Genomic DNA, 19,903 nt, shown 5'->3' with positions numbered 1-19,903 from the left:
AACCATAAAATATTTGATCTTTTAATTTTTATATCAAGTTCAAACCGAAAAATTATCACAACAATGTAAATTCAGAAAATTATAAAGAACGATTGATAGAAAAGTTAATTCCTAATTTACCTGTAGGTCTTTTGTTCTGTAATTCTAATTGCTTACAAGGGGTTAAAAGAGGGGACTGAACAATCACTGGGCTTGGAGATAGGGTAAACAAATAAATTGACACGTTTGCGAACGGCTACTCGAGCTTTGGTTGGTGGAGAGCAAGGTCGTGGATAAGGATTCCTTTGGGGGGAACTGGGAGAATACTTACAGAGATATCCTGGGTAATACTAAACAAGAAGATTTTTAAACTATTTAAAATTAGGACACCGCGCCGTTAAGAAAATCCTCTTTCTCTTTAGAAAGAAAAGGTTTAAGGTTTTCTTTCCTAAAAAATTTTAAGAATTTTAAGGGTGAATATCTTTTTAAAAGAAATAATTTTTTAAACTCCTAGAGGAGAGCAAACCTTTTTAGGTATATTAACAATAAATTTATTTAAAAAAATTTAACAAAACTAATCGCTTCACTGGCTAGTTATTTCTTTTTAAATTAATAGAAAAGTTTATTACCTTAGATGTAAACAAAAAACATTGTCCACAAACTTCAAACGATCTAGATCCGACCCATGGGAGACACAAAATGGAAGCTGGACAAATGCTGGGAGAAATCAAACACCAAAACTGGGCTTTAGGTTATCCTGGATGATAACAATATGTAATCCTTCAAACTCGGCAGCCTATTCTCAACTTAAAATTGTCGACTTACTTAGCACTCAGATGCTGTTGGCAAATCCCTTGTCAGAGTATACAGCTTACAACAAACGGTGATTAACTCACATTGCAAAAATTGCGACATAGCATTTTGAGCTCAAATCACCTTCTTCTCACCACAACTCATAGAATTAAAGGAAAACTACCGGTTTTCTCGGTAGTCCGGTAATTTGAGATATAACTTAAGTATTTTCTGAAACACCAATACTATGATTGTTACCGTCGTTATCCTATTATCTACGCTGTAAACCATTTCTTAAAATTTTCCGACATTCCATTTGAATTTGACTGTACCTACTTTTCTTGTTTCAGGTATAAATGAACTATTGGTTACCGCAGACAATCCTAGTAGAGGTGCTGGAGGAACAATACGAAACAAATTCTTTATGACGGCCAATTTTAAAGACAATGTCAAACAAAATTTGGACCAGATACGAGCACTTCAACCAAATAAGCCTCTGATGACTATGGAATACTACCCTGGATGGTTCGATTTTTGGGGAAGTAAGCATAATAACGTGAATCTTGATGGATTTATACAAGTCTATGAAGATATTCTAAATTATCCATCATCAGTTAACATTTATATGTTTCATGGAGGAACAAATTATGGGTTCTTAAACGGGGCGGAAAATTTAAAATATGACGAGTTAGAAACAGGTAAAAAAATAGACAAAATGTCGAAATTTTAATTGTATTGGTATTTACAAACACATAATCGTTGAACTTGACTGTATCATGAATCAATATATTGCAGTGTTATACCGTTAATTCAAATATTCTATCAACGGTTATACCTACAACTTTGCAACAATGGGGTAATCTTTAAAATTGTGGCTGAATATATTTGTTTTTTTAATTTTCTTTAATTAAAATTCTCGATACGATTGTTTCGAGATGTTTGAAACAGTGTGTTGATTCTTTTCCCTAGTAAAGTATTAGCTTCGTTACTTTTTAAAAATTTCTTTATGTATCACTGTCATTCCATACCATATCTCGTTTTGTCACATCCTGTAACAAAACATGCTTCGTCTACTTCGCTTCGGGGATCTTATAGATCGATCTCTCTCTTCTTTCCGTGGAGCCCTACGTATTCTGTTTTTATCATATATCATGTTTCTTACATGTATGTAGGGGAGAGTGGCCCAAAATAATCCCTTTAAGACAAAGAAATATAAATAAATGCTTAATTACAGGCCAAAAAATTCAGAAAATTATTTTTAGACTCAACAACTATTCTGCTCCCAATATGGTATATGCAATTAATATTTAAAAATGTATGTTAAATGTCCTTTACAATATTTCAATAATAAGTGATGGATTTGACCGTTACTTGATGGAAATTCATTTTAGACAACAATAAAACACTAAAAACTTTTGTTTCCATCACTTCCACAAAATTTACTTTAAATTATTCTCACTACAGCTGTTTCGGCAAGAGTGCCTTTCTGAAGTGATCTATTTTTGGTATGTGCTTACACTTTATAGTCTTTAACTGAATAAGTTGAGGAGGGGAGAGCTGTATGTCTCAAGTTGACCGTTCAGAATTATGTCTGTATTTTTTAATTTGTTGGTTTCCATAGATTTCTAATAAAGATAGCTTAAGGCCTTAAACCCCAATTATTTGTATTTATATTTCCTTTTTATTATTATGTTGTCGTTCATATTTCCCTTTTATTTCGTCTATTAAATTAATCTTAAGGCTTGTTTTAGTGTATTCTTCTCATAGCTTTTTTAGCCCTTTAGCCTATGTAACTCAGAATTTCATTTTTCTGGACAATCACTATTCGATAATTTGCAAAGCTTAATATTTATAGGCATTCGTTTTTCATCGGTTTTCCTATTTTTTGGCATTTTTTCTTTCATATTTTTGGTGTGTACAAGTATATCTAATAATAATATGCAAAGACTTGTAAGAGACCCTACTTACGTTGAAGTTCCTTACTGTATCATTGTTTTTTCTCTTCTAGTATTTGTTTTGTGGTGTGAATGTGGTCTTGTTTTATTGTGTAAGTGTGATCTTTGTCTAATCTAATTGTCGTAAAGCCTGCCCGGTCTTCACCGATTTTCACCTTTTGTAGTTTGCTTCATTTTATTTGTGAGTGTATTTCCCTACAGTCTTACCATTTTTGATATTACGCTTATTGATTGAGGTTTTTGCATATATTACGTCATTTGGAACATTTACGTCTATGGAACATCTATTGGATCAATATGTGTAATTTCTGTTATCCGTATTTTGTGCAGGTGAGATATCTGTAGGCGATTTCTTGTTCTTGATCTCTTTTATAACCTTTTTGATTTCTTTTTCTGTTATTTGCATGTCCTTTTCTAGAAATAGCTTTTTTGTCATTATGTGTTATATTTTTCTATAAATTTTAGTATTGGTAACTGTAGGAGTTTATAAACCAGGAGACACAACTAATACTTATGAATGTCTGCTGATCAATATATAAGAAACTCTTAGAGTGTGAGCTAGGAGATTTCAAAATTATGGAGTCCACATTGCTGTTCAGAGAAACTAACATTTAGTTGTGTAAAACTTTATTAAGATCAGTTGTCAAGCCTTCTTTCCGAATTTATGAAAGAAAAATAGTTAGAGGTGGTGGGCAATTAAAAATAATTTTGAACTTCAAAAGTTGATATAACTTCCTTCAACTAATAATGAAAGGAAAAATAGAAGGAAGGTGTGGTACTGACAGACGACAAATTAATACTCTGGCCTCGTAACATCGAAAGGGCAGAAAGGACTACACCCCTAAACCTTAATGAGAAAGGCACAGGGCAGAGATGAATTTACAGAACTCATTGAAACCTCCATTAGAAACGGCACCTAAAGAAGATGAGTTGATAGGGGAGATGAACATAGTTAGATTTGTAAAGTCGGTCGTACAATGGTATAATGTCTTCAGTACAAAATTTTGCACGAAAGAATAAAAAGGCCAAATTTTTGAGCGATGTAGGTGAGGCGGTGGAGATGCGGCGAAGAGAACAGCGGACTGGAGGCAAATTGTTAAAAACATACCACCGGTTGTAGCGCTGAGGATATGTATGTATTTTTTGACTTTTGTCTGAATTTTTTCAATATTTCCCATGATTTCGAAAATCCCTTTCCTCATTGTTAAATTTCCAGTATTAAGTAGTTATGTTTCCATTTTTCATCCTTTTTTTTTAATATTGTAGCGAAATTAAATAAAACGAGCGGTTCGAATTTATATAAATATATTTATTTATAAGTTTACAGCACGAAAATATCTTATCAACTCACAGGTTTGCTTATATATAAAATTTATTCATCATCATTCAATCTTCGCTTATCCACTGCTGGACATAGATCTCCTTCATAATTTTCCATCTATTCCGATCTTGTGCTTCTTGCATCCAATTCCTATGACAACGTTTTAGATCGTCAGTCCAACGTGTTGGTGGACGACCTCTGCTTCGGTAGGCATCATCTCTTGATCTCCATTCCAGTATCCGCTTTGTCCATCTATTATCTGTATAAAAGTTATTATGTACTAGAATATTCTGGAGAAGTCCACCTCTAATTCGTTTGTTTGACGCGTCGATCTCTCCCGCGCTCGATTCATCTGGAAGCTTCTCGTCGTCTCGCGATGCAACCGTTATATGGGCTATGTCGAATGCATGTTCATAACAATATGTTTAACTTTTTGCAGATCTTACTCTCTTTGATTTTATAATCATTTTTGTTTTTTGTGCCAAGTCATTTTCTATACATTTTTTAATTCTTTCTGTTGTATTCTTTCTATTCTAGTGCGACAGATGCTGCTTACTTTATATTTTCCTTTATATAAATGTATATTTCTGCGAGATTTACAAATTAATCTGTTTTATTTTTAGATTATCATTCAATAACATCAAGCTATGATTATACGGCTCCATTAGATGAATCTGGTGATTACACGGATAAATATTGGGCCGTAAAAAATATTTTAGAAAATTATACCAAAGTAAAAACAAAATTGCCAGATGTTCCGCCATCACCCCAAAAAATTGCGTATGGTACTGTGACTATAGAAAAGCAGTTAACCATAGAAGAAGCTTTACAAACAATTACTCCAGTTTATTCTCATAGTGTTATTCCAATGGAGAAGCTTGATATTAATGGTAATAGTGGGCAAAGCTTTGGTTATATTGTCTATAGAAAAGTTTTAGATGTTCCTGCTAATGCTATTCTAAAAATAGAGGGTAGAGTATGTGATACAGTCATGGTCCTTATCAATGGTCAACTAATTTCTCCTTGGTTATCTAGATCAGCAGATCTAAACCTATTCGGTACCTCCAGGATTGAAAATGGTACACTTACTCTATCTCAGACATATCTTCAAGGTGCAACTCTGGATCTTATAGTAGAGAATTGGGGAAGAATTAACGTTAAAGTTTATAAGCAACACAAAGGATTAGCGCAAGGAGGCGTGCTTATTAACAACCAGTATATTACAGATTGGTTAATATATCCATTGGAGTTTAAGAAATCATGGACTAATAACATAAATTTTCAAAGTAGCTTCAACAAGAATACCGTAGGCCCTGTCATATGTAAAGCTATTCTAACTATAGAAGGTTTTCCAAAGGACACTTTTGTTGACATGCGGAACTGGAGAAAAGGAATTATCATAATTAATGGCTTCGTTCTTGGGCGATATGCTAGAATGGGACCAATTCAAACGCTATACTTACCAGCTCCTTTATTAAAAGAAGGAGAAAACAATATAGTTGTGTTTGAACATTTCTCACCAAATGGAAAAATAGATTTTTCTACAGATCATATTTATGAATCACATTAATATATCATGGAAAACGAATGTTTGGTATTTGATATATACAGCATTTTTAAAATTAAATCTAATGCAACTCAAAATCTTTTTTTATTTTAATCCTAATCCACGATTTCCAAGTATTGTGAAATCTATTAAGGGGCACACGATAAGATGGGCTCGACACATCGCTAGAATGTCATATAATGAGTATACGAAAATATTGATATTACCAAAGCCAGAGTGCAGAATTAGAGGATGACCTTAAGATTATAAGAGTCATAAGATGGGGGAAGTTGCTAGGAATCCACGGAACTGGTGACTTCTTTGTGATCAGGTCAAGATTCACAAAGGATTGCCAAGATAATTATGATGATGATATTAAACTAAATAAGATATTTTTTTAGTTTATTTGATTAAAATATATTGCATCTTCGAACGGTTATATTCATGTATTGCATTGTTTATAGACATTTTACATTATATTCAACAATTATATATAACAATTTAAATTTTACTTTGTGGTGCCCATGGTATACCTACTGTTTGGCAAATAAATGCATTTAATGTTTTCACTAAAGTTCAGCCTCAGGTGTTTATACTATATGAATAAAGACTTAAAAATAATTCCTCATTCATCATATAATTTACCTACCTTAATTTATTTATCATCTGATGAAATTACACTATTGTGAGTTTCCGCAGAATTTACATAAGTTATTAAAGGTTGAGGTATGCTATTAATTAATCTATCTATTCATTAGTTTCATTAATTAACATATTTTTTAAATCACATGAGGATGTCCAGGGACAAACAGTAACATTTTTAAGGGATTCTAATAAAAGCACTTGTATATCATTTAAGTTCCAATTTAGTTAGGTATTTATGTGACTTCATTTTTAAGAAGTAATTTTCATACAAATGTTCAAAAAATTAATTATAATTAGGCCAATTAAGTTAGATGTTGAAATTTGTAGTATGAGATAATACAAAAAGACTCTCATCTAGGGATTCATCAATTTTTTAGTGGAAATATTTTTAAATAAACAATCAAAACTCTTCAAAAAATCCAACACAGTTTCAAGATAAAACGCTCGGAAAAAAATGGCATATCTCAGGTTCTACTGGACTAAATTTGCTCTTTATTTTTTAACCTGGGGTATAACATTATAATTATAACATTTATGTTATTTTCATTGCAAAATTATACAAAACAAAGCAGCTAATAACTACGGGTTTTATTTACTTATTTAAAATATAATTAAATTAAATAAATATTATTTATACATAATATTAAATTGTTATTTATAAATAATTTTGCCTAATACTCTTATTAAATTTGAACAAATCACTTTTTTTGTTAAACAAATATTTTTAGAAATATAATACAATATAGCCCAAAATAAACAGTACTGAACTTGTAATTATTTTATTCTTTTAAAAAATACATATTATTGACACTTTATAACATGTTATTAACGAGCTCCTCCTCTCTCAAGACAGACTTCATACCTATATTCCAGATTTCTCGTAATGTTATGGAATAAAGGTTGTCTCAAGTCCGCGAAGAAGGCTCTAACGGCATCCTTTAACTTATTGATGGTTTGTGGTGCCCGTTTAAAAACGGCAGTTTTAGCCATGCCCCAAATGTATGTACCTCTGTTGATTAAGTGTGACTTGCCTACCATTTTCTTCGATAAAGTATGGACCATGGCCTAAAAAACGAAAATGTGCTTCGTCTGAAAACCATACATTTTTCAAAAATTCAGTATTTTCATACTGTAATGCAAGAATTCTGGCACAATATTTCACTCTACTGTAATAATCCCTGGGATGTAATTGTTGATGTACCCGAATCACATACAAAAATGCACACAGTTCCTTCAGGATTCTTTGCAAGGAAGTTCGTTCTAAGCTAAGATTCAACGCTGTTCTTATCTGGCTGGCTTTTGGATTTACCAAGATTTGTTCAAAAACACGTTTATGGTTATCGTTGTTGTTAACTGTCCTGAGACGCCCTGAGTTTTCTTTTCGTTGACACAATACATTACCCGTATTTCTAAACTTTTCAACAATCTTCAAAGTTACAGCATTACTTGGGGAACGTTTATTTAACAATTGTGTGAATTGATCACACACGTATTGCAGACTTAGACTATTACGTCCGCTGATTCCGTATGAGCAAAAATAAAGCTCCACAAGAAACACTTTCTCCTCTGTACTTAACACCATTTTTAACAATTAGGCTTTAATAATTAATTATTTAAGGATTACTGACAGGTCTATCTATATTAGTTAATTTGAATATGACATCGCGCACAAAGGGACATCTACGTTGCAGTTTCAGTACTGTTTATTTTGGGCAATACTGTATTATAAGAAATTTTCAGTTCTTAAAGTTTAAATTCCTAATCTCTTGGAATAGCCAGCCCTCTTACAACAAAAGTGGTGTTGCCAAGAGAAAATAATGGCCAAAAATGGTTTAAGCAATTTATTAAACATATTAAAATTAAATTTTTTTCCATAACAAGGTTTTTTAGGTTAATTGGCTCATTCTCAACAAAAATACACTGTTAGTAACTGTTCTCCTAAATGCATAATTTTCGAATTATAAACAATTTAAGGTCTTAAAAAGCGTGAAAATAGCTCTTTTTAAGGCTCGATAACTCAGTGAAAACTTAATATTTTAAGTTTTGCAATCTTCAAATTAAACCTAAACCTACATTTTACAAGATCTCAAAGAGTTTGTAATAATAACTTATAGCAACCCATTGTTTTTTACTTGTTAATTTCATGCCTGGCAGAGTTCCGCGACCGCTATACAGGGTGGTTCTTAAGTAATTGTACAAAAAGAAACAGTAGATTCTACACTTTAAAATATTACAATTTAAGCCAAATAGCTTTAATAAAATCTTGATATCAAGAAAGATACAGGATGTTAAAGTGCAAATTTAAACTTTTATTTTTCGCTATAACTTTCATGTTTGTAAAAATTTATGTATAAAAATTTAGAACTGGGTACTTTTAAATATGAGAAATTATAATTTGATGCACACTTTGATGTAACTGATAGATGGCGCCACATATGCCACACATGTGACATAAATTTGCATTTAACCTTTTTGCTCTTTCAGTTACCTATTTTTGTGACAAAAAATATTAAAGATACATTATTTTAACAAACAAAGGTATACTTATTGATAACTTCAAAACTCAACAGTTTTCGAGATAATCGCATTTTACAAATCAGCTGCATAAGGTTTAGCCTTTCAGCTGATTTAAGGCAATTATACTCCAGTCAACGAACGAAAATAGACAAAAACATTAATACTTCTAAATTTTGGTATAAAATACCTTTAACTAAAGTTAGGATTTGACAAAATAACCGAATAATAGGATTTTACATCAAACATTTTACGTTTTATGTTAAATTAAAGTCATAATCAAAACATTTTATTTACAAACCAAATTAAGAAATAGTTAAACTAAATAACATAACTTTTTGTCAAAGTAAGTGTTCGATACGTCCACCATTTTCTTTAATTTATTTGTCAATATATTCCACAAAAGGTTGTCTCATATTAAATAGCATCATTATTGGTTCTAAAGAAACTGCTGCAGTATTTATTTCTTCCCATAGTTCGTTACGAATGATTATGGGATTCTTATAGACACGTTGTTTTAAAGCGCCTAATACACCTAAATCTAGCGGATTAAATTCTGGGCTACGTGGTGGCTATAATGTATAATGGATGAATATATTCTTTTGGATACATATCTTATAGTATATCTATCATATTATAATCTTATGGTATATTATGGAACTATATCTTTGTAACGATAAGACTACCAAGAATTGAAATACTATTATAAAAATAATACCTCAATTAACCATGAGAGCTTATCGTCTATGCTTCGCCTAGCTCAGTCTCTCAAGTGTGAATCAGTCTTGTCTTAAACTATGAATTAAACAATGAAGCTTTAGCTGGTAGCAAATAAAACAATGATTTAACTAATCATATTTATTTAACACGTAAAAAAATAATATTTAAATAGCAAAAACAATCCTGCCTAATGATTTACATTAAATAAATTTGAATAATAGTTGCGGCATCGATGGGCTGCTTGCTTCTAGATATATGTGGCCCTGATTAGATGGTTAGGTCCTCCAGAGCATGTGGGTAGGCCCTACGGATAGCTGTAGTTATTCCATATTATTCCCATAAACATATAGAATATAGAAATATTCCATAAAATATTTAGTAAAATCTTCAATAAATTCTCCAATAAAATGTTCTAGAAATATCCCATAAACTAGAATATTAAATAGCCTGTATTAGAGAAACATCAAAGGAGGTTAACTTAGCTAAAAATAAAAACTTAAAATTAGCTAACTTCTGTTAGATTCCTACATGCATAGACTTGAAAACGTGGCTTTAAACGAAGTGAGGTTACGAATATTGAAAATGCTGTCAGATTTATAGAATATAGATTGCAATGAAAGTACTCACCTCAAGAGAATTCTGGAGACCATAAAATGAAGCATAACCATGTTTATAAACCAAAATAAACCACTTCATCATAGCAGGTAGATTGTTTTTTGTTTGTTGTGCGTTAGGAGAATGACGATAGCTGATGGAAATTTTATGCGAAGAGTCTGTGCTGTAGGTTTACATTTTTATTCCATTCGTAAAACAGGGAGGTAGTACACCTAGATCATTTTTAAACGTGAAATAGACGGTTGTCGAATATTGACAAATTTAACTTTATTTCGGAAACCTTAACAGTTTGAGCGATACATTATTAGCAAAAAATTTTGCAAATGGCGTCCTCTATTATCCCTCAAAAAATTTCCATCGACCTACCAAACACCCTGTATATATACATTATATATATATATATATATATATATATATATATATATATATATATATATATATATATATATATATATATATATATATATATATATATATATAATCGAAAAATGATTCGATTTCCGTAATGCCGGCCTAAGCATAAAACCGCGCGAAATGGAAGGTGCCATGCTGTGAAAGTAGAGTTAATGATTCAAAATAATACTTATAGCTTGTACAATGTTTAGAACATTTTTCACATCTGGGCCCATTGAAGATAGCGTCAAAAGGGTTTGACAAAATGAAATTTTGGTGTTTGGCAGTGTTGAAATTTACATTACAAATGAAACATATGCCATCAAAAGCAATGAAAAATTTAAAAACTAATACTTAACAGTAATTACCAAAAAAGAAAAAATAAATGTTTTAAAACAGTTTTTAAAAGTAAATAGTAAAATATCAGTATAAATAATAAAGTTAAAAAGACATCTGTTGCGATCTGGCAACTGGTAGTTTGAGGGTTCTACCAAAGAATATAGATGCTTCTTATTCTTTCGATATTTAAAAAAAAAGGATGATGATACTAAAAGGATCAAATAGTAAGTTGTCAGGAAGCAAAGAATAATAGTATTTAACATTGTTTCTGAAAATATCAGTGTAATAAAAAATATCATGTAATTAGTTTTATAACTCTTTTATCTTAAACAACAAATAAATATACGTATATCTAGAAAAAATTGTGCATTTTTTATATATCCTTTTATTTTTTAATAATACATGTGAGATTATTTCATCGGAAAATAATAAGATATTTTCCAGTAAATTTTAATTACTAACTAAATAGCCCGCAAGAATCACTAAAATGTATGTATGTAAGGGGTGTCCATTCGAATTTGCCGCCAAAAGATGATTGGTAATGACCCCAGCCACAAGGGGTCCTAATTACGAAATTTATACATTGAGTTGCCTATATATTTGTAATATTATATTAATTATCTATGACGACAACCAAAGAATATAGACGCGGTGGTTCTAGTACCATGATGATAACATGCATATATAAAATTGCTAATAGGTGGTAGCACAGATCACCTACCTCTTATTAGTGGTAGTGTGCTATGACAACCCATGATTAATACAATATAAGGTTTTAATTTGTATCATGATGACAACCTGACAATCTTATGACAATTTAACCGATTAAACCCACGGTTCGTAGACTTACTACGGTTGCCTCTTCCGACTAATCAATGAACATTAAGCCCGAAATTACGTCACGAGAGTACAGTAACAGTAATTTAAATCGTAACATTGTTAATCGTCGTTTTTGTGTCTTTGATGTATGGAAAATAGTAAAGATAGTTATGAAATAAAGATGTCTAGTGGATTATAATACCTAATTATGGAAAATTGTTGATATGTAGGCAGTGTGGTACTTAAAATTAATCAGAACCGGTTGTTAACGTTTGTCCAATGTTCATGCAGGCTTTGCGTAAATCTGGGACTTCAATCTCCATTTTACACTGAAAATTTGTCGCGTATACTGAATTTCCATCAATACTGGATTAACTATTGAATGAATTACCGAATTACATAACTATTTTTTCTATTTTTTTAATGTCTTTCCTTCACACTACAACCTGTGCCTGGCATTCTAAAATTTCATCAACATTATTATTACGTTAATACACAATGAAATTTTAAAGTTTTAACCTATCTTATAAAAAGATACGAAGACAATAGGTACGATGTACAATTACAATAAATAACGTTTCTTCAATAATTCAAAATAAGTTTTTATAGAAAGCAACACCAAAATTTCAAATACAAAAATATAAATAATATGTAAACTGAGATATTTAAGAAACGATAAATAATAAAGCAAATAATAAACTGAAAGATAATTACCACGAACAAACTGTGATAATAAATGGGTTTTGTATTCTTATGAGGTACCCTGGTGACGTAACTAAAGCATAACCACCCCAGTGGGAAGAGGCAACCGTAGTAAGTCTACGAACCGTGGATAAACCGACTTAAACCATAAGCCTAAAAATCTGTAATAAAACAAGAAATCATAGAACTTCTACTAAACGATACATGTCTATGCCACAGAATAAATCAGAATGCCCACTCCTCTCAGATGCCGCCTTTGAAGTATGTCAGTATGCCATCGCCATATTTTAAACGGAAACCACAGACCACTAATAAGGTAGGTGATTCGTAACGGAAACATAGGGCGCGTTCAGCAGACGGAGCAGCTACCGCTCCGCTACTTCCGAATCCATCGGTTAGCGCTGGACCAAATGTCATAAGTCAAAACCTGCTGGATTCCGCTACCTTATCTGTCAATGTCAAATAATTTGTCATTTTAAAAATTAAATATTTTTGTTCTTTGTTTACGTTTGTCAGTAGATTGCCAATTTAGCTTGACTTTTAAATATTATTTAACTTTACGTCACATTCATATAATAGGAATATAGAAAGGAATGACATAATTAGAGTATTAGTGAAAGAACTTGCGGACGAGGAAAATAATATCCAGCTAATTGGAAATGTTGTGGATCAGTTGACACAAAATGAAGAATTAGAGCTAAATAATGTTGAGAGAGCTCAAGTGCCTCCTAATCAAAATTTTTATGAGGAAACCATTCACCAATAATATATGGGAGATCTTTTTGTAAAGCATTTTCGCATGAGTAGGGAATGTGATGAAGTAGGTTTTAGTAAAGATTATTAGTTCTTTGAAAACTACATATAAATATTTTAGGTAATTACTCAGCAACTAGGAAATTTAGGAGTTATACCCATTTCAATTCAATACCCTACAATTCCTTTAGATAAAAAGTGGAACATCTATTAATGTGGCGAAAAGGCAAATAGAATGATGATACTTGTATATATTTTGGTTCATTAATATTTATGTTATATTTACAAACTTTTCTTATTTGGCTTATAAACACACTTTCCTCTGTAAAATAATTAATTTTAATAAAACAAAAGCTACTAAAAATATATCATTTTATTTACAACATTTTACAAGTTTTATTTACAGTGCTATAAATGTAGTTAATACAATAAACTGATTTGGAAGAAGAATATATGAATAGTATGATTACAAAAAAAAATAACATACAGTCACAAAAAAGATAACAAATCAATTCAGAAAAAGTCACAAGGTATAATGGTATTAAGTTATATAATGCATGCAGATAATGTAACACTAAACACAATACAAAAGCTGAAGTCGAAAGTATTACAAAGTTGGATCAGAATTATTACTTTTGAAGGGGAAAACTGATAGATTTAAAATTTGGAGCTTTTTTGAAGAGTTAGCTAATAGAAGAGTTCTGGGAGTAAAGCTGTTATAAGAGTAATTGAATCTATGAAAAGAATATAAAAAGTCTGCACATACCTAGTTGCAATATTGGAGAATAATAAACAAATATTTTGGAGAGAAGTTTGAAGCAGGTGCACAGGCTGTTGATAATTTTAAATAGAACTATTAAGTCTCTTTGATTTCTATATACCTCAAGAGAAGTTGAGTATACATTCTAATGCAACATATTCACAGTATACATGCATCCATACAATGGCATGACAGAAAATTGGACAGTCTTAAGTTTCAGTTTAGATGCAATGTAATAGGGGGACAAAACTGTAGACCAGTAAATGAAAAGGGATCTAACCATGGAGAAGGAGATCAAATAGCAGAGATGTAAGAAAAATCTTTGATGGTTCTCTTCACAAATCCAAGTAGCTTCATATATTTCTGTATTGTTGTGGAAATGTGTGATTTATAGTTAGAGTCAAGGTTCACACCTAGATCCTTGGTTTCAAAAGTAGAATATATGGTTAAATTGTGTTTACTATATTCGAATATTATTGGGGGATGAGGAAGGTGCAAATGAAAACTATGACATTTTGACGCATCCAAATACCATTTTGTGTGCTCCACTTAGAGGCGATCAATATCCTTTTGCAGACTTCGGCCTGGCATTTGTTTATTTTAAATTGTCAGTAAATATATAGTAAATTTTCACTTACTTGGAAACAACATATTAGATAGTTGACAATTAGATTAAACATTACACACAATTATCATCTAAATAAGGAAAGCTATATAGTGCCTGAAAGAAAGACTTTGATATGTAAGTAATAAAACCATCAACGAATTGAAACAATAATTACATCTATAGGCATGATAACAACAGAACTAAAAAACCAGAAACAGAGAGGAATAACACCAGCTTTCAGAACAAACAATTACTTAAGCAAATATAATAAGCACCAGAGCCAACATAAAAAAACATTTATACAGTGGGGTATAACAAACTTAATCAAAAACCCAACATACAATATTACATCTGTTAAACCGGTAGAACCTTAAACAAATGTATACCAGAACACAAAAGAGCTTTCAACAACAAAAAACAGAGTCTACATGCACACTTCACCTTTTATATCATAATAATTCGTTTAGTGAACAATTTCAAATCCTTAAATTAAGAAATTTATGAACCCTCACACTGCACCATAGTGAAAAAAAAGGACCCTTCTGGCTGTATATCTTTTTAACTCTATATACACACAAAATTAAAATCTAAGTATATATCTACACATTTCTTTAAAAAAAAACCTTAATTTGTGTTAGTTAGAGGTGAGAATCACTATATGATTCACGCAGCCTTGTTGACTGATATCTTATATTACAGCAGTGTGCATCACATGCCGATTACACAAAAACAAGTCCATATGATTCATGTGACCTTGTTTATCAATGTAATATCGTTTATTACAATTATATGTCCATTTCCACAATATAGGCCATTTTACAGAAAAATACAATTTTGCTCTAAATGAATATTATTTATTTCCAACTGTTAGCCCGTAGGTGTTTGTTGATTTCACTGTGTACTCTGTGCAATTCTTTATACTGTGAAAATGAGTTAAAAAAAAAACAAGAGAAACTAAATAGTGTAATGAAAACAATATTTTTTTAATATATAAAGTTTTTGTTAATTTCTTATTAAAATAACAATGTATTTAAATAATAGTTTTCGTTAAAAAATAAATATATAATAGTTGACTTAAGTAGTTTTTATCAGTAACACACTTTTCACGCTGTGAGAATCAAACATTGGTTCACATATTTCAGAGGCCAAATATAGTTTCTGTTGCTTACAGCCATCTACGTTTAAACTGCATTAATGATACTTTGATATGAGAGACCACAATTGCTTCTCAGAGCTTTCATAATTTGTGATGTGTGAGCATTACAAATGCGTGTGTATTCGATATTTGATTCTCGCGGCTGTAAAATCGTATTACCCGTGTATCACATTATGCTTCTCATGGCAGTGAGATGTATTAAAATATACAGATATAATTCTGAATGACCAATTTGAGACATACAGCTTTCCCCTCCTTTATTTGTTCAGAGACTATAAAGTGTAAAGCAGACATTTGTTTGTCAATTGAGAAAGACAAAATGCTGAAATAGCTGTAGTGGGAAGAAATTATAATAAAAGTTATAGAGATGTAGAAAACAAAAGTTTTCAGAGTTTTCTTTTTAGATAACATTAACTATAAGTAATGATCAATTTCGACGTAAACATTTTTAATAGCTAATATATGAAGTGAAAAGAAAGTATGAACAAAACATGAAGGAATGGAACCAAACAGTCATTAAATTGTAAAGATAAATAATGGATCACCTTTTTGTTATTAGGAAACAGCTGGAAAGGAATTAGAAATCCAATCAAGAAATACCTCTAAACAAGTTAAATAAATTCAATGGATATGTCCATATAATAAAGTTATATATTATGGCTGGAAGTAAAAACGTAAAAACAAAACAAACACCTAACCCTCAATTTTAGTACAGAAATGTCATGAATGACATTTCTCTCAACATGTTGGATGGAGGTAGCGATACATTTTTACGCTACCAAATTTGACAGGCCGCTCCGGAAGTAGCGTATCGGTAGCGGTTTGATTTTGCAGACTTTTACTCAACAGTTGTGGAGCAGCTCCGTCTGCTGAACGCGCCCATAGACTCGGATCACGGTTCGTAGACTTACTACGGTTGCCTCTTCCTTCTAACCAATGAACATTAAGCCCGAAACTATACTCTCGTGACGTAATTCTTCCCCTTCAACCAATCAACACTGCAATCCACCTGCCCTCTACATTCAGTTTCAATCGCGAATAAATCACAAACCATATGTATGGTCTGTGGAATAAATGGGCGTCTATTCCATGGTACAATGCACAAACCATGGTCTGTGGTACAATGAATACACAAGGTATGATCACATGATACATAATGTTCCAAAATCGGTTCGCTTTCGCGCATGACGTAGTCAAGAACGCTTATTCCCGCAACATTTGAATGTAGTTGTATAGGAAAGACTTTTAATTTTAAGTTTTTTTTATATAATTTGGCTAATTTAATTATAGTAATTATAAAGAGATGATAAAATTATGTTATTATAATATTTAATCATAAATAAAATTTTGAAGTTAATTTAAGTTTATTGATTTTTGGTACAGTTATTTTGTTAACATAGATATCCTTTATAAAACAAGTTTTAATTATCTTTTATTATACGTAGTTACAGGTTAATTAACTTATACTCCAGAGTTCAATATTTCAGATGTTTAAAATGATACAGAAAAGTGGAAATGAAGGTACACAAAATTTGTACGTATATACCTACTGAACTAAACACAAAATCAAAATAAATAATGATAAAGTCAACTTTATTTATATCAAATGAACTAGCTGGCCATCGAATATGAGTGTAGTGAGGTCACACAATATTGCACAATATTTAAAATGGCATCTTTTGTAATATTCACACATAAAATCATCTTGGTATTGTTTATAATATTGATAACATTATATATTTTAATAATGATAACATGATTTAACAAAGAAAAATATGTTATTTTGGAAGATGCTAAATTGATTTCCTCCGAAACAGTTCTTATTGCAAATTGCATAGCAGGCTGAGGCTAGTTTCATCTTAACAAATCGATATGAAAAAACCATTTAAGGTTTCATGGCTAATAATTAATAAAAATAAAGATTTTAGACTTACGTCGTTGACCTAGAAGTAGTAAGAAGCTGCTCAACATACTTTTTGGACTCTCTGTGTTCGGCTCTTTGTACGCGTTTCTTTTGGTTGGTTAAAAGGGTAGCCGATTTTGATTTAGGCAAATAAAGACTAGGTACTGCCTCAGGTTTGAGTTTTAGACCCTTTTTAGAAACGTAATTTAAAAGTTCCGGTTGTAGATTTCTTTGGTAATCTTCAGTTTTAAAATGTTTAGAACAAATTCTTGCAGTATTACAATTAAAATTATCCTATCTACAACAAGATATAATCCACAATTTTCTGGTCACACTATCTTTAGGAAATGTATGAAACCTAAAGATTTTATCTTCATTCTCACTATTGCAACAAGCAATTGCACAGCGTACTTTGAAAAAGGTACAAAACCAAACATACAATGGCAAATAAAAACTTTCAGTTTTACAAAAAAATACTATACAGTATAAATAAACATTAACTAAACACCATTTGTATAAAGACACATATGTAAGCATATATCTAAATTATTTTTCTATTATAAAATAGATGACTCAGTCAGTATTGAGTTACTTTAAAATATATTTATTATCTCATAACTTGCAATTTGCAATAGTCACCATTGATAACCGATATTATTGTTGAACTTCTGTTTTTATACAACCTTTCTGTCTTGCCGGTGTAAAGTCGTCTGAAGTCGATATTTATTGTGTTTTGCGTTTGAACTAATTTGTGTCTTATTTTCATATAAGTAAATTTTGCATATAATAATCGGTAGGTGTGTATAATAATATATAATGTGTATATTTTTTATTTTAATAAATTTCATTATAACTCATCTAAAATACCATATAGAATTGTAAAACAGATTTTTATTTCAGTAAAACTGCTTGGAAGTGAGTGACAGTGAATCAAAATAAGCAAATCTACTACTATTTACTTATTCACAGTAAATTTTTAAATTTCAACGGATTTGCATACAAAAAGAGTGCTTATATTATTAGTATATGTATGAAAACAAAAATAAATATTTCGCCTGAATTCCTAGGAAAAATAAAGGTTTGACGCTACTGAAAATATATTTTTTATTCAATTATAACCAAAACAAAACATTTAAAAAAAAATTAGATCATTTTTTGACCATGATTTCAAAATTAATTATACATTAAGCTGTAATAATGGGTTCGAGGTGGTTCGAGCGGTCTTGACCACGTCACACTCCTGGGCCAGCTGTCAAATGTCATGCGCAATATCATACCTTGAGATACAACATACCTTACATAACCAACTTCTGGCGGGAAACCGGAAAATTAAACCTTTTCTAGGTTAGATTATGTGTCATGTTTATATTCTTGTCTTGTTTGTTTAAAGTGTTTAAAGCAGTTTAACGTAAAGTGTATATTTTTAATTAAAATTGCCAATTATATGTGCAAGTGATTTTACTTAAAATGGTGTTGCAAAATTCTGGAAAATATAGGGTAGATAGATATGAAAAATCAGAGAATAATGCTGAAGGAATCGAAATAGTAAACAGGTAAATAAAAAGATACAGGTACACAATTAAAAGAATTTATTAGGAAGATTTTTTATTTTTAGGGAGGATAGTTCAGAATTTCGTATACGTCAAGTAATTGAAAATGATGCTATTGATGCAAAATATGGATTCGAACGAATCAAAAATCAACAAGAACGGACTGGTTTTCTTCTAAATATGCATTCGGTATGTAATGGATACAATATTTTGTTTTAGTAGCCATCATATCATGACAAAACTCATGGCTTATACACTTTTGACACAAATAAAATAGCATATATAAGTTTATATTAAGTTTACTCCATGAATATTTTAAATTGTTTGAGCACGTTACTCAAAATTAATATTTAGTCCTACAGTTTATATTCTTTTCACAAATATGTATTATATAATTGGAGGAAATTATTGGAGTTTAGCAAATAATATAATAAATATATTATTAAAATGAGTCATTTTTGTGAGTTCTCATGTAATTGTATAAAACTTTTTTAAAAGAATGAATTCATTTATGTTCAATAGGTTATTTTTGTCAGTAACATGAAGAGAAAGTATATGCTTTTTTAATGCTAATTTTTGTGGTGCAACATTTATTGAAGATGAAGCAAATAATGATTTGATCAATCTACATACACATCCTCAAGAATGTCAAAGAGCCTAACAGGGAAGATCTTCACAAAAAATAAAATCAAAAGTTTGACATGTGAAAAGGCTAATGAATAATATCATTGAGGAAACGATCATCAAGGAAAAATCGAGAGCGGAGGATGCCTTGATCCCACATATACCAATGATTCCAACGAACGTACCATTTGATTTTAAATGTTTACAGTT

The 19,903-nt window shown here is 30.7% G+C and overlaps 1 protein-coding gene across 2 annotated transcripts in view; it reads left to right on the top strand.

The window, feature by feature from the left end:
* LOC140439781 (beta-galactosidase-1-like protein 3) overlaps positions 1–5,702 on the top strand; it is a 57,848-nt gene extending 52,146 nt beyond the window's left edge. The window contains exons 2-3 of one of the 2 annotated variants that reach the window (XM_072529921.1): positions 1,122–1,469; positions 4,671–5,702. In XM_072529921.1, the coding sequence (XP_072386022.1) occupies positions 1,122–1,469; positions 4,671–5,617 (1,295 nt within the window). In that variant the 3' untranslated portion in view covers positions 5,618–5,702. The remainder of the gene's footprint in view (positions 1–1,121; positions 1,470–4,670) is intronic. The other variant, XM_072529920.1, reaches the window with a different exon arrangement.
* Positions 5,703–19,903: the final 14,201 nt, after the last annotated feature.

Source organism: Diabrotica undecimpunctata, chromosome 4 (assembly GCF_040954645.1).
Source record: "Diabrotica undecimpunctata isolate CICGRU chromosome 4, icDiaUnde3, whole genome shotgun sequence".
Classification (NCBI taxonomy): Eukaryota; Metazoa; Arthropoda; class Insecta; order Coleoptera; family Chrysomelidae; genus Diabrotica; species Diabrotica undecimpunctata.
The sequence above is the reverse complement of the archived record's forward strand: the minus strand, read 5'-3'. Positions and strand labels throughout refer to the sequence as shown.